Source organism: Pyrus communis, chromosome 12 (assembly GCF_963583255.1).
Source record: "Pyrus communis chromosome 12, drPyrComm1.1, whole genome shotgun sequence".
NCBI classification, from domain to species: Eukaryota; Viridiplantae; Streptophyta; class Magnoliopsida; order Rosales; family Rosaceae; genus Pyrus; species Pyrus communis.
Window position 1 is genome coordinate 8,319,329 of NC_084814.1, and position 14,675 is coordinate 8,334,003.

The 14,675-nt window shown below is 38.3% G+C and overlaps 1 protein-coding gene across 1 annotated transcript; it reads left to right on the plus strand.

Moving 5' to 3' along the window:
- The first annotated feature begins 2,346 nt into the window (after window positions 1–2,346).
- LOC137709992 (uncharacterized) lies at window positions 2,347–2,931 on the plus strand. The gene has a single exon (XM_068448963.1). The coding sequence runs from the start codon at window positions 2,347–2,349 to the stop codon at window positions 2,929–2,931; it is 585 nt and encodes a 194-aa protein (XP_068305064.1).
- The last annotated feature ends 11,744 nt before the right edge of the window (window positions 2,932–14,675 follow it).

A 14,675-nucleotide genomic window follows, 5' to 3' on the forward strand; every position in this document is an offset into this window, starting at 1 on the left:
TAAAACAATCAAATTGACTCAAATAGAAGCTAGAACTTGATTTAGACGAATTTGCAAGTGTTTATGACTCCAAAAGCTTAAAGATACAAAAATAAAACAAATACGAATGATTAAGACTCAACGAAATATGGGGGAAATGTGTTTGGACGATATTAAATTAAAAAGACAGAATATAATTAAAGGCAAAATGTAAATATGAATGTGATGAAAATATGGATGATGGAATAGCCAAGGGGTTCTTCTCCACACATGTTACACTTGCATACAATATTGATTCTCAGTTGGTCTTTCGATAAGTTGTGAAACTCAATGCTCCAAGTTAATTAGGTCCGCTTAAATTAACTTTCAGATTTCCCTAGATTCGTTGGATTGAATGGAATACGCATTACAACCAAATTATTCTTAATCAAAGTCCCTAACTATGGAATACGCATGATAGAGACATTCAACAAAGATCATTAAGTTCAACGGAAATCATAAACATCGACGAGGCATTCGTTACTATGGAATACGCATGAAACTTATGCCAAGAATTCATTTAACGCGATTGTTTATAAGCAACCTCCACTACTTGTGAATATAAGTTCATAACGATTAGGTGAAACTCACTTATATTCTAGCGTCATATTCATGCATGAAAATTAAGCTTGCAATCTCAATGAACATACATAAATAAGTTATCAATCAAACAGTTAAACGAATTGAATCCACAACTTATGAAATTCCAACCAAAAGTAATCAATTCATATTGCAAATATAAACATAGTTTCGAATCACCCCCTAGCTAAAGGGGGTTTAGTTCCTCATAACCTTGAAATCAAAGAAACAACTAAACATTCCAACAACTCAAACTTGAATTGTATGAACGTTTAGGCACTCTTATCTTCCATTCGTCATACGTACAAAACAAAGAGAATTAAATTATAACTTTGAAATCAAAGAAACACCCAAACATTCCAACAACTCAAACTTGAATTGTATGAACGTTTAGGCACTCTTCTCTTCCTCTTCGTTGTGGCACAAGGTCTAAAGAGATGTTAAGGGGTTTAGGTGTATGTGGAATGGAGTAGGGAGTGGTTGGAGATGGAAGAGTGAAGAGAAAATATGCAGAAAATGAAGTGGGACTCACGGCAATGGAATGGGTTTGTTGCTTGGTGTTTGTAACTGAAAATGTGTATGGAAGAGTGAATTGAATGGGGAGTGAATGAATGAATGCTAGGGTATTTATAGGGGTAGTGGAGGGAACATATGGCTGTTTGTTTAAGCATTTGTGTGGAGGAATGATGGAAAAACAGCTAGGACACATGTGAAAACTGGAATTGCACAAGGGGAACAAAGGGAACCCACGGCACTTAGAGTTTGTTTGATGATGATGCATGTGATAGGTGGGAACAAAGGGGGAAACATGGCACAAGGGGGCTTGAATGAATGATTGAATGTGCATGTGGATTTAAAGAATGAGTGGTGGTGTAATGATGAAGTGAATGCATGTGAAATTTAAAAGGAGGAAAGCTGAAATTGTGAAGGGAAGGCACGGCAATGTGTTTTGTAAAAGGGAAGATGGTGTGTGAATGCATGTGAAGATGCTAATAAATAATGCATGTAGGGTTAGGAAATAAAATCATAATTTAAAGGGGAATGATTAAAGGGTTTTGAAAGGTTTTGCATGGCTTTGAAGTGAATGTGGATTGGGCTAGAGTTTAAGTACATGAAATGGACCCAAATTGCTCCCCCTTGCATGGCAAGGAATGGTGTTTGTGTTAAGCCCAAGGCAAGGTGAATGTGATTGGGTTAGGGCCATTGTTTTGTGTCTTCAAGTGCATACAAGGCCTTCAAATTCGTCCATCCTCTTGGCTTCATGGATAAGCTATCCAATCCATGCCCAAAAATGCTCCAAATGGCCTCAAAATGCACTTTCATGCTCCCTAGGCCCTTAGAACCTAAAAACACACAAAAGAAGCATAAAGGACTAAAATAACGAGAGAAACATAACGTAAATGCACGAGAACGAGCCATTTAAGTCGCATGAATATGCTCCTATCAGGAACTAATAAGAATTTTTTAAAAAAATTTTGGCCAAAAAACAAATTTTCAAATCCACCGGTAGCTGACGTCAGCTAGCCGTTGCTAGATAGCATCACGCTGACATCAGCTAGCAGTTGGATTTGAATTTTTTGGCCTATAAATAGGTGGATTATGGGCTATAATTCATACACCTTTGAATTAAATATCTTTCAACTCAATCTCTTTCAATTCAAGTTTGTAATGAATTCCAACTTTGGATCCTCTTTGGATTCCAACTGGGGTTCCTCATCCAATTCCAAATTGGAAGAAAAATGGGCGCAGATGAGACGAGAAGATAAGGAGTCTGATGAAGATGATGAAGCATGGCACAACACACAATATGTGGCAGCCATGGCTACGACCATGGTGTGTCAACCAATTGAGGAACAACCTCAATGGGATGGCTCTGTTGCTTGTTGCTCTTATAACCCACGAAACAGAGCGATGACGCATGCCAATTTGATAAACAACTACGTCAACCCCAACTCGGTGTACATAGAAGATGATTTCAGACATCACTTCCAGATAAGGCATCACATCTTCGAGTGTTTACTTCATCATGTCTGCCAGGTCAATCCATACTTTCAACAGAGGTTAGACAAAGTAAGCCGCCATGGTTTCTCACCTCATAAGAAGGTTACTGTTGCACTACGAATGATGGCCTATGGCTCCTCAGCTGATTCGATAGATGAAACATATGGTATGTTTAAGTCTACATGCCTTGATACTTTTTCTGAATTCTGTAACACAATTGTTCAGCTTTATAAAGAGGAGTACCTCCGCGAGCCAAATGAAGAAGATATGGATCGGCTCATTTGCAAAGCTGAAGACCATGGATTTCTGGGCATGATAGGGTCATTAAACTAGTTGCATTGAAATTGGAAGAACTGTCCCACTGGATGGTAATGAGGCTTTAGCGGAAGGTCGGGAAAACCAACTATTGTGTTAGAGGCGGTTGTCTTGTATGACACATGGATCTGACATGCTTTCTTTGGAGTCCATGGATCCCAAAATGGCATTACAATTTTTGGACATTCACCCCTCTGCAATAACCTAACGGAAGGTAAATCACCTCAACTTGACTACTACATCAATGGGCGTCAGTACAATATAGAGTATCACTTGACAGATGACATCTACCTAAAATGGGCGACACTTGTACAAGCAATTCCAAACCCTGTGAATGACGCCAAAAAACGGTTTGCCTTACAACAAGAGGCACACCAGAAAGATGTTAAGAGAGCTTTCAGTATTCTACAAGCACGGTGGAAGATCATTAAGGAACCAGCAAGAGGGTAGAGTGGAGAAAATTTGGACTCCATCATGATGTCTTGCATCATATTACACAACATGATTGTGGAGGATGAACGAGATGGGTATATTGATGGAGAGTCTGATGACGACTAAGAGGATCCAGATAGGTTAAGAAGGGCTTGTGCAAAAATATACGATGGGCCTAATTTGCCTTTGAATCCAAGAACTGGTAGTATCTATTTAAATGAGTACATGAGGCGCTATAGGATGATACGTTCTCGTGCCACAAACAAGTACCTACAGCAGGATCTTGTTGCTCATCTTTGGGCCAAAAGAAGCATGGAGTAGGCGTTTAAGTTTTATGTTGTTAAATGTTTTTAAAAATGTTTTTTAGGTTTCATGTTGTTAAATGTTTTTTTTTAATGTTGTATAATTTTTATGTTGTTTAATGTTATTTAATGTTGTTTAATATTGTTTAATGTTGTTTCATGTTACTTAATTTAATTTAATGTTGTTTCATGTTACTTAATTTAATTTAATGTTGTTTCATGTTACTGTTGACCCTAAAAATTATGAAGCCTACGTGGCGTGCAGGCCGAGTAACTAATGAGCTAACTACGTCATTCGGTTGATGTGGGGCGTGCCAACTTGTTGCCCGAGTTCGGTCGATGGGTAAAATGTGTTGATGTTGCGTTGAGGGCGTTGCTGACTTCTTGATCTTGCAACTGCAACCGAGGAAGGAACACGTCTCAGCCTTCGAGTTCTAGAGCCTGAAGACAAGGCTGCTAGTTTTGCGAAGTTCACGGATCGTCGGCACTAGGTTCGGTCATGGTGATTATATTCGTAAGAGTTTAAGCATGCCGAACTGGTACCAAATTATACGGGCACAAGTACTCAAAAGAGATGTGTATCTTGATGGTGAATGTCATTTGACTGTCTGAATGCCAAACTCTAAAACTTACTTGTGAATATCCAATCATAAACAACTCAGCATTCAAGGTGCTGAGCCTAATAACTTGTAACACCTCACTTCGCCGAGAAGGTAAATGAGATGACCTCTACCAACAAAGACTCAAAAATCCTTGTCAGTCGAGACTTGGATAGGTAACCAGTCAGCGTCGACGCAGTACTTTTATCCAAACTGAAGGTGTTCCGTAGTCGGTTGATTCTAAAGCAACAGTGCTGTTTATCCAAATTGAAGATGTTTGCCGGTTGCCTTCATAGTGCTGTTTATCCAAACTAAAGATGTGTTGGTGAAAAAGAAAAATAAAAATCTCAAGGTTGTTGAGAGGTTTAGCATTGAGCGAGAGTTTGTGTAGGATAATTTGTGTGTTGAATTGGAGAGGGCCTGGAATGATGCACCTCCTTCTTATTTATAGCAGCCAATCTCGTCATGGTTGAACCAAAACTACTCGGACTAGGATTCTTTATCCTAATCTAACCAAGTCTCGGCCAATCTGATGCGAGATTTATACGCACACAAATTAAACCCTCTTTTTGACAATTGTAGTATAGATATAAGTAGGGATCGTTCTGGACCGGGGATTAGGAGGGATTGTTAACCACTTGGATTTGACTCAAAAACGTAAAATAACAATATGAAACACTATACTAGGCTCAAAGAATGCAAAACTAAACTTTAAAACACTAAGACAAACCAAAAAACTCAAAACAACACAAACACACTCAAATCTGCCTAAAAACCACTTTCTGGGCAGATTTGAGCACAAACACTAATTTGGACGAAATTAAGTAATAACTTGACTCAAGAACGTAAAAACACAATATAAAACACTAAACTAACTCAAAGAATGTAAAACCGAACACTTAAAACATTAAAACAAACCAAAAGACTCAAACATCACCCAAAACACTCAAAACTGCCTTAAAATCACTTTCTGGGCAGTTTTGAGCACTTTGGTGAATTTGGACGAAATTGGGAAATAAAATGAATCAAAACACTTAAAAGCACAAACTAAATTGATTTCTAACTAAATTAGACATTAAAGTAAAGGGGGATTTAGATTTATACGAAAATTGAAATAACAAAACAAGTTAATAAACGAAACAGATTGTACAACGAATTTGATGGAATGGAATGAATGGATGATAGAATGGCTAAGGGTTTCATCTCCATACATGTTATACTTGCATAATAAAATGATTTCCAATTGCATTTCAATAAACCATGAAACTCAACACCCTGGGTTAATCGTGATGCACTAATTAACCTTCAAATCTTCCTAAGGTTATTGAATTGGATGGGTTAGCGCATACAACAATTCAAAACATTCCCCACAAGTCCTCAACATGAATGCATAGAAGAGATACAAGCAAGAATCATTACGCTCTATGAAAATTATAAGTGTTGACGAGGCATTCGTTACTATGGATTGCATGAAACTTATGCCAAGAATTCATTTAACGCGATTGTTTATAAGCAACCTCCACTACTTGTGAATATAAGTTCATAACGATTAGGTGAAACTCACTTATATTCTAGCGTCATATTCATGCATGAAAATTAAGTGTGCACTCTCAATGAACATACATAAATAAGTTATCAATCAAACAGTTAAACGAATTGAATCCATAACTTATGAAACGCAATTAGAAGTATTCAAATCAAAATGCAAGCATAAACGTATATTCGAATCACCCCCTAACCAAGGGGGGTTTAGTTCCTCATGGTACAAAACAAAGAGAATCAAAGAAACACCTAAACATTCCAACAACTCAAACTTGAATTGTATGAACGTTTAGGCCCTCTTATCATCCATTCCTCATTCGTATAAAACAAAGAGCATTGAAATTAAACATTGAAATCAAAGAAACACCTAAACATTCCAACAACTCAAACTTGAATTGTATGAACGTTTAGGCACTCTTCTCTTCCTCTTCGTTGTAGCACAAGGTCTAGGGATAGTTTGATGGTGTGAATGGTTTGGGGAGTGGTGGAGGAATGGAAGAGGAGTGGTGAAATATGGAAGGATGGTGTTTGGATTCTAAGGGAGGGCACGGCACAAAGATGGTTTGATGGTCTACATTTCTGCAATGGATGAGTTTATGAATGGAATGGATGGACTTTGTGAAGGGCACGGCCCCAAGGGACCAATTTCTGTTGTGAAATGAATGTGTATGAATGAGTGTGAATGAATGAGTATTTATAGGTGAAATGGGGGGAACATGACAGCTAGGTTGCATGTGCTAATGCTGGAATGGTATGGTGAGTGAATGTGCATGGCAATGAGTGTTGTTGGTGCTGAAAATGCAAGTGTGTGCATGTGAAATCTGCCAAGATGCATGTGAAAGTTGGGATTGCATGTGTGTGCATGTGAAATCTGCCAAGATGGGGGAAAATATGGAAAATGGAAGTGTATGAATGTGCACGGCTAGGTGGAGTGTGTAAGGGAATATGTGGTGGATGATTAAAGTGCATGTGTTGGCTGAAATGATTGTGTTTGTTTGAATGTGCATGTGATTAAATTAAAGGATGCAAAGTAAATAAATAATGAATGCATGTGTTGAATTATGAAGATGCATGTGCAATGAAGTGGATTTTCTGATGGAATATGCACGGCAATGAGTGGTGGATGGGAGTGTATGTTTGAATGTTTGCAATGATGAAATGGATGGGAGTGGTTTGATGAATGAGTGGATGGAATGATGAAAGAATAAAGGGTGCATGTGTGAATGATTGAATGTGCATGTGGGTGAATGTGAAGGGAATGACAATGAGTGCATGTGGAGGGGATGCACGGCATGGTTATGATGAATGCATTTGCAAAGTTGGTTGAATGATAAGTGGTGAATGATAAGTGGTGAATGATATGTGATAAGTGATATGTGGTGTGTGATAAGTGATATGTGATAAGTGATTGAGTGTATGATATGATAAGTGGTGAATGATAAGTGATAAGTGATATGTGGTGATGATAAGTGGGAGTGTGGCTGAAATGAATGAGTGGAATGTTGGAATGTTATGCACGGCTAAGGATAAAGGAAAGGTTTAAATGTCCTAAAACTAAAGGGAACAAGGTTCCAACACTTTGGTCTTCAATTAGGTCTTCAATTTCGTCCAACACTTTGGCTCCAAGCATAGGCTATCCATCCTTAGCCCAAAAGTGCTCCAAAAGTCTCCAAAATGCATCTTTTTGCTCCTTTAGCCCTTTGGACCTACAAACACACGAAAATAGCTTAAAGTACTAAAATAACTAAAGAAACATAACGTAAATGCACGAGAACAAGCCATCTAAGTCGCATGAATATGCTCCTATCAAATACCCCCACACTTATCTTTTGCTAGTCCTCGAGCAAAACAAAACAAAAGAAACCAAAAACAAAACGACACTAAACAAGAAAAACTCAACCTAAACCTTCCAACAATCATTTCAGGGATTTCCAAAGCACATGACAAGTTAAAAATCATTAGTCCCATAGATTTTTGTCATCTTCACACTTAAGTACATTCTTACTCATAGTAACCACATATTATTTCACAATTAAGCATTTAAAACCATGTTTTGAATGTAGTAACATGCCTTAGAGAATTTGCTCAAATCCTTACAAGATATGCACTCGTTTTTCACACAAATTTTCTGACTACACTCCCTACACTAGGTATATGTGAGAAGATTGATGTAAACATGTAGACGAACACTCACATATGTTATAACAAGGAAAGCATTTTCTGGAATTATTAACATGTATATATATATGATCTCATGAATGGAATTCTACTACTTAGAACGAGAACCAGTGATTCCATAAGCTCATATCAATTCCAAACTCCACATTATTGAACACATAACGATCAAGATAGAAGTCAAAGGTTGTAACGGGGCTTGGGGAGTTGCTAACAATGAAAGGATAGGGAAAACAAACGTTCTTTAAGCAATAGTGAGCAAAGTATTGAATTAGGCACTTAGAATTCCCTTTAGAACGCAGAAGTCAACTTTGAACACCCAAGGGGAAGTCACACAAAACTTAGGGCCATATTCAAACTTTTTGGGCCCTTTCTTCAACAATCACACTTGTGAGTTCATTCTCACTTATTTTCACTCTTTTTCTTTCTTTTCTTCTTCTTTTTCTCACATTTTTTTTTCTTTTTCCCGTGCCTCCTTTAAGACTTAGGCACATACATATACACAAAAATCCCTTCCCCCACACTTATTTTCTGCAACATATTAATCAAAAGGAATTCATTTAAGTCATGCTCACTATACTTCAAGAACAAGGGTATAGAAAAGTCTTACTCTAGGTTAGGTAAGGGGTGATGTGGTTAACAAATGCCAAGTCTTACCCTGAAACTCTCAACCCAAAAACTTTTCAAGTCCTTATCAATGGCTTCTTTCATTTCCAAGCCTTTTGACGAATGTAACAAATGCCAAGATTTCATCGATCGAAGCGCCATCAAGACTCTGCGCTTCGAAGATGGTTTGATCACTTCCCATCAGATCTTAGGGCCACTCTTGAAGGACGTCGTGCCATCGTCCATTACCATCCTTCTCAAGGCTCATTGCCTAGCAACCTTGTTGCAAGGGTTTGATTGGTCGAAGTGGGACCTGACCAAGCCCCAAGAAGGCTGGCCTTTGACCATCGCAGCTTGGCAGCTTGGGTTAAACGGATGGAAAAAATATTTAGCCAGGAATGGAAGACTCTTGGCATCTATGATACCATTAAACTCTCGATCGTGGAAATCGCAATAGACAAAGAACTTCTTATGGTAGCTTTGAGCTTCTCGTGCTCGGCCACCAATGTCACATCTCGGCCCGGGCCCCCACCACATCCCGGGCTCGACTCCACCGTAGCACGATATTGTCCGCTTTGGGCCCCGACCACGCCCTCACGGTTTTGTTTTTGGGAACTCACACGAGAACTTCCCAGTGGGTCACCCATCCTGGGATTGCTCTCGCGCGAACTCGCTTAACTTCGGAGTTCCTGCGGAACCTGAAGCTAATGAGCTCCCAAAAGGCCTTGTGCTAGGTAGGGATGGGAATATACATATAAGGATCATTCCCCTGGGTGATGTAGGATCTAACAATCCATCCCCCTTAAGGGCCCGACGTCCTCGTCGGCACACATGTGGCCAGGGTTAGGCTCTAATACCAAATTGTCACATCCCGGCCTGGGCCCTCACCATATCCCGAGCTCGATTCCACTGTAGCACGATATTGTCTACTTTGGGACCCAACCACTCCCTCACAATTTTGTTTTTGGGAACTTACACGAGAACTTCCTAGTGGGTCACCCATCCTGGGATTGCTCTTGCGCGAACTCGCTTAACTTCAGACTTCCTACGGAACCCGAAGCCAGTGAGCTCCCAAAAGGCCTCGTGCTAGGTAGGGATGAGAATATACATATAAGGATCACTCCCCTGGGCGATGTGGGATCTAACAACTAACACCATGGTCCTCCCCGCCCTATCATAGACATCTCAGCTATCCTTAGAACCTCCCCTTTTGGCCTCCCAGTTGACGCCACCCTCTCTGGGTGTCTAATCTCGACCTCAAAGCATTATACGACGAACGGGTTATCGAGATGCTGAGCAAAGAAGGCCAAGAACCTTTAAGAGAAGAAATTCAGAAGCTACACAAGAATTTCTTCAACTACAACACCTTCGTCATCCATTTCGCTGGCTGAGGGGAAGACAACCTTTTGAAGGGGGAGCACGAGGCCTTCCTATTTTACTGGTATAACAAATTTATTTGTTGTACCAAGTTGAATAAGTGCTTAGTCAAGAATATGCCAGTGGTTGAAGCCCTGGCAAGTGGTCACACCTTAGCCCTCAGTTCGGCCATACTTGCCAACATCCTGCACTGCCTGGCCTATACAACCATCAACAAAATCGATCCGCACCAAAACGGCCCCCTCTGGGTTTTCCAACACTAGCTGCAGGTTTATTTTGCCACCCTTCGACCAGAGATCCCCAACTTTCAATCCACTGAAACGCTCGGTCTTCAGTTAACATCTCAACCGATACCTCTTCATCAGGCCAAAGAAGTTTTTAAATACTTCTTTGGCCTAGAAGACCTCTCTGACGACGAATTTCTAATATGTCGTCGTCAACATTCATTGAAAGGTTCTCCATCATGTTATGCAAAGTTGAAGATTTGCCATCTCAAAGTAGCTGTCTTTTTTAGTAGAGAAAAATTTCTCCAAAAATTTCTTAACTATGGCATACTAAGTAGTGAGCGAACCACGTGCTAAAGTTATTAGCCAAACCTTCGCCTTATCTTTCCATGTGTAAGGAAAGACCTTCATCCTCATATTTGCTTCATTCACTCTCTGCAAAGGTAAACCAATCACAACATTATAGAAATCTTTAATATGGGCTAATCGATCTTCGTTAAGTAAACCATAAAAAGAAGGAAGCATGTGAAAATGTGAAGATTTGAGAATATAGTTTCTAGCTTCAGGAGGCAGCAAGATGCATGAAGGTGAATTTGGTATAATTGGTTAAGCATAATCCTCCAAAGCTCAATTGTCATCATTATTGTCAGCCATCTCTTCTTCTCCGTTCGAATTAGAGTGCTCAAAATAAGCACCTACACTCGTTGATCTAGTAGAACTATCATCCTTGTCTTCACGATTAATTAGAGCACTAGTTGATACAAAGTTCTCAAAGGTGTTACCCTTTAACCGGTCAAGTCTTTGACCTATCTCAGCAAGTTCATCTGACATACATTACCTGAGAAACAAAAATAAAATGGAATATAAGAATCTAAACTTTAAATGAAAATAGATAGGGTTTTAAACAAAAACAAGCAATTTATAGGGGACTGAAATCAGTCCCCGACAACGGCGCCATAATTTTGTTGTGTTCTTTCCTAGTGCAAAAATATGATTAGTATAATGGCATAACTAAGGGTGTCGAACCACAGGGACTGATTAGACCTCCATAAATTACTAACTTGGAAAGAACCCTAACTAAAGAATGAAAGTGACCAATTGAGAGTAGTTTTTGTGCTGTAAACTTAATTAAATTAAAATGCAAGAATGTAGCAACGAATAATATATTGATGTAGAAGCAATGTATATGAGGCCAGGGATTCGAATTCACCATTACAAAACCAATTCCATGTTTATAAAGTTATGCCGTACTCAACTACCAACCTATTTCCTGAGTTCATTTTACATATATATAATCAGCCATATGATGTGTGGTTTTGATCAAATTCTCCTAATCTGCAACCTAATTGGGATGTTCGACTTCGGTTCCTAACTAAGAGTCTTTAGCATGCAATAAAACGTTAAAGAACCAAAGAAAATACATGGCAGGATGTTTGCATAGCATTCTCTTCATTAATTCATATGTTTACCAAGATTAAGCATGATGTTTACTATAATCTTGATTAAATGATCTGTAGTTAACCCTAATGGTGATCAAACATTAAAATCAACAAACAAATTTAAAAATAGATTTAGTGAATGAAACAGGAAGCAAATTGATAAACTGAATACTTTAACTTAAAAACATGGATCAATTTTGCAAGGTTACATCGAAATCCCTAGCTATTAACTTAGTTACACATCATGTTCACAGAAATTAAAACGAAAATACGCAACATGAGTGAAAATAAATTCAGGAAAGGAAACCCTTGAAGCAATTCTGATGTAGAACTTCTCTAAGAACAACCTTCTGCGATGAGCCTTCAGTAGTGGTGAAAGTGTATGGAACAGCTAGGGTTTTTCTTAAGAGTGAATGAAAAGAGAGGAAAAACAGGTCCTCAAAATTGTGTAATTCGCCTAGAATAAATAGGGCATGTACAAGTGGCTAAAAGGCAAGTTTTTATGGGGTAAAAAGGCTGGAAGATATTCTAAAGTGATCCCAGCAACTTAGCCTTTATTTTGCACGTTTTTTGCCTTATTTGGCACCTCCAAATTAGTCTAGATATCTCAATTCCTTTCCCATTCTGTTCCTGATCTTCTAACAAGCCAGATTCATCTTGGATTCTTTATTTGGACTTCAAAACAAGTAACAACATTACTTGTTCTCCAAAACAGGCCACTAAACTTTTCTTCATGTTTGAATAAGGATCAGCTCCAAAAAGGCATGTTTTCACTTCTTTTCCAAGTACATGTAACTGTACACTAACACAAAATAGGGTAAAATACAACCAGTTTAACTCAAAAACATCACAAAGAGACTAGAAATGGATGGTATAAATGCATGAAATATATGAGGTATCAAATACCCCTAAACCTGGTTTTTGCTAGTCCTCGAGCAAAACTATCACTAAGAACACACAAAAACAAAAAAAAATCTAACTGTACCATTTTCGCTGGCTAAATGATTGCACTGAGCATGTGCAACAATCCTTTAAACCTCTAGGTGTCCCTAGTCGGAGGATTTGTGTCTCCTGAGGGTTTACAATGATGACGCCCACAAACATTTACAGACTCTGCAAACAATTTGGTTAAAGCAAACTTTGAAACAAACTAATAAGAACCAATGAAAACTTAGTCATACATTCAAACCAAAAGTCTGCCACTTCAAAGAATGGTATCATGGGTAAAGTGTAAGAATATTACTCCATGACTCATCACTTCAAAGGCACCATACTCAAATGCTAAAGATAGAATTCGCCTTAACTCTATTTTCTCAGATATCACTCAAATTTTCACTCAGATCCTAAGGTGTAGTCTATCCATAAACATATGTGAATGAAATTATGTAAAAGGGAATCAAAATTCTCACATATGAAATATGAAATAAAAGCACACTTTCTGAACATATCTCATGAAATGAATCGAACACTAAGAATATGGATAACACACATACTTACCATCACCCATGAATACATCCTTAAAGATTAACAAGGTCTTTCACACGGTTGAAATGTAAGGCTTAGGTGAGGGGCTGTGAAAAAAAAATGGATAGGAAATACTAAAGCTTGGAACATACCAAAGTGTCTTCCTTCTGAAACTAGAAAGCTATCCTCTTCAATTGACCTTAGTTGTTTGGCGTCCAGGACCCATGTGCAATAGTAAAAGGACTTGGAAATTGCATTTTCTTTGATCATCGTTTTTTTTTTTTTTTTCTTTTTTTGTTTCCTATTTCTCTTTTCATTTTGGAATTTCTTTTATTTTGCAATTCTAGCACATGTTACCTCGGTACACGCCATTTTCTTGATGTAGAGCTCAATCATCATCTTTGTCTTCATCACTTTGGTATTCCCCAAACTCTAGGGTATGGCTATAATGGGCTAAGTATCTCTGATTGAGATGAAATGGTAAGGAAATATAGTGGTGAGGAAAGAAAAAGGCTTAAAATGTTTGGCTTCAAAACGGGGTAATGGAACACACATAAAGGTAGGGAATTTGGGCTTTTGGTGGATAAAACATGCATAGCCTAACATCGTCTCATTGAGTTCATTCATGAGTGATACCAAACACATGGTATCTACAAAAGAGAATAATTCTTAGCATTCAATCAAACATAAATAATGAGATCATTTAAAGTGATATTGAAAGAAAAAGATAGGAGCATAAACACTTTAAACCCTCTCAAAGAAGCAAGTAGGCTTAAAATAACTCCCTAGGGTAGTCTCCACTATTCTTCTTCCATAATTTGAGCATGGTACTTTAACCATCATAATTCCAAGAGTAACAACTTTGCAAAAGAAAATAAGATACAAAACTTTTTGATGATAACATTGTAGTTTTGTTTGTAAATGTAGCCCAACATTCACATTAGTAAGCAAAAGCAAACTTAACCAACACTAAAAACAAACAAAAATTTTCAATCCCATACCCCCAAACCTAAACTAAGCATTATCCTCGATGCTTAAAAATGAATGGAATGCATGCAGTGCAAATAGGCAGAGCATGTGGAATGAAAATAAACTAAAAGAAAACAAATAAAAGGAAAGAACACAAACCCATCTAGGTTGCCTCCTAGCAAGTGCTTTAGTTAATGTCTAGGCAAGACATGACAGTGTGTCTAAGTTGTCGTAAACTCGAGAGAATCTACAACTTGATAAGCCTGTTCCTTTATGACATTCTCCAAATAAGGCTTCAAACGCTGCCCATTGACCTTAAAATAGGTGTCGTTCTTGATGTTCTCTATGTCCACAGCTCCATGGGGAATATTTGAAGCACTTTGAAGGGTCCAACCCATCTAGACTTCAATTTACCTAGAAAAAGTTGCAAACATGAGTCATACAAAAACACTTTCATACCTGGTTGGAACTCTTTTCGGAGAATTGCTTTGTCATGATAGAGCTTGGTTTGTTCTTTGTAGATCTTAGCATTCTTATATGCTTCATTTCTGAGCTCTCCTAACTCATTAAGCTTTCTTGCTACACCAGCTTCCTTGAGATCAAAATTGAACTTTTTTATGGCCCAATATGCAC

Excerpts from the sequence above, each read along its gene's own strand:
- LOC137709992 (XM_068448963.1), top strand. The coding sequence starts at position 2,347 with ATGAGACGAGAAGATAAGGAGTCTGATGAAGATGATGAAGCATGGCAC.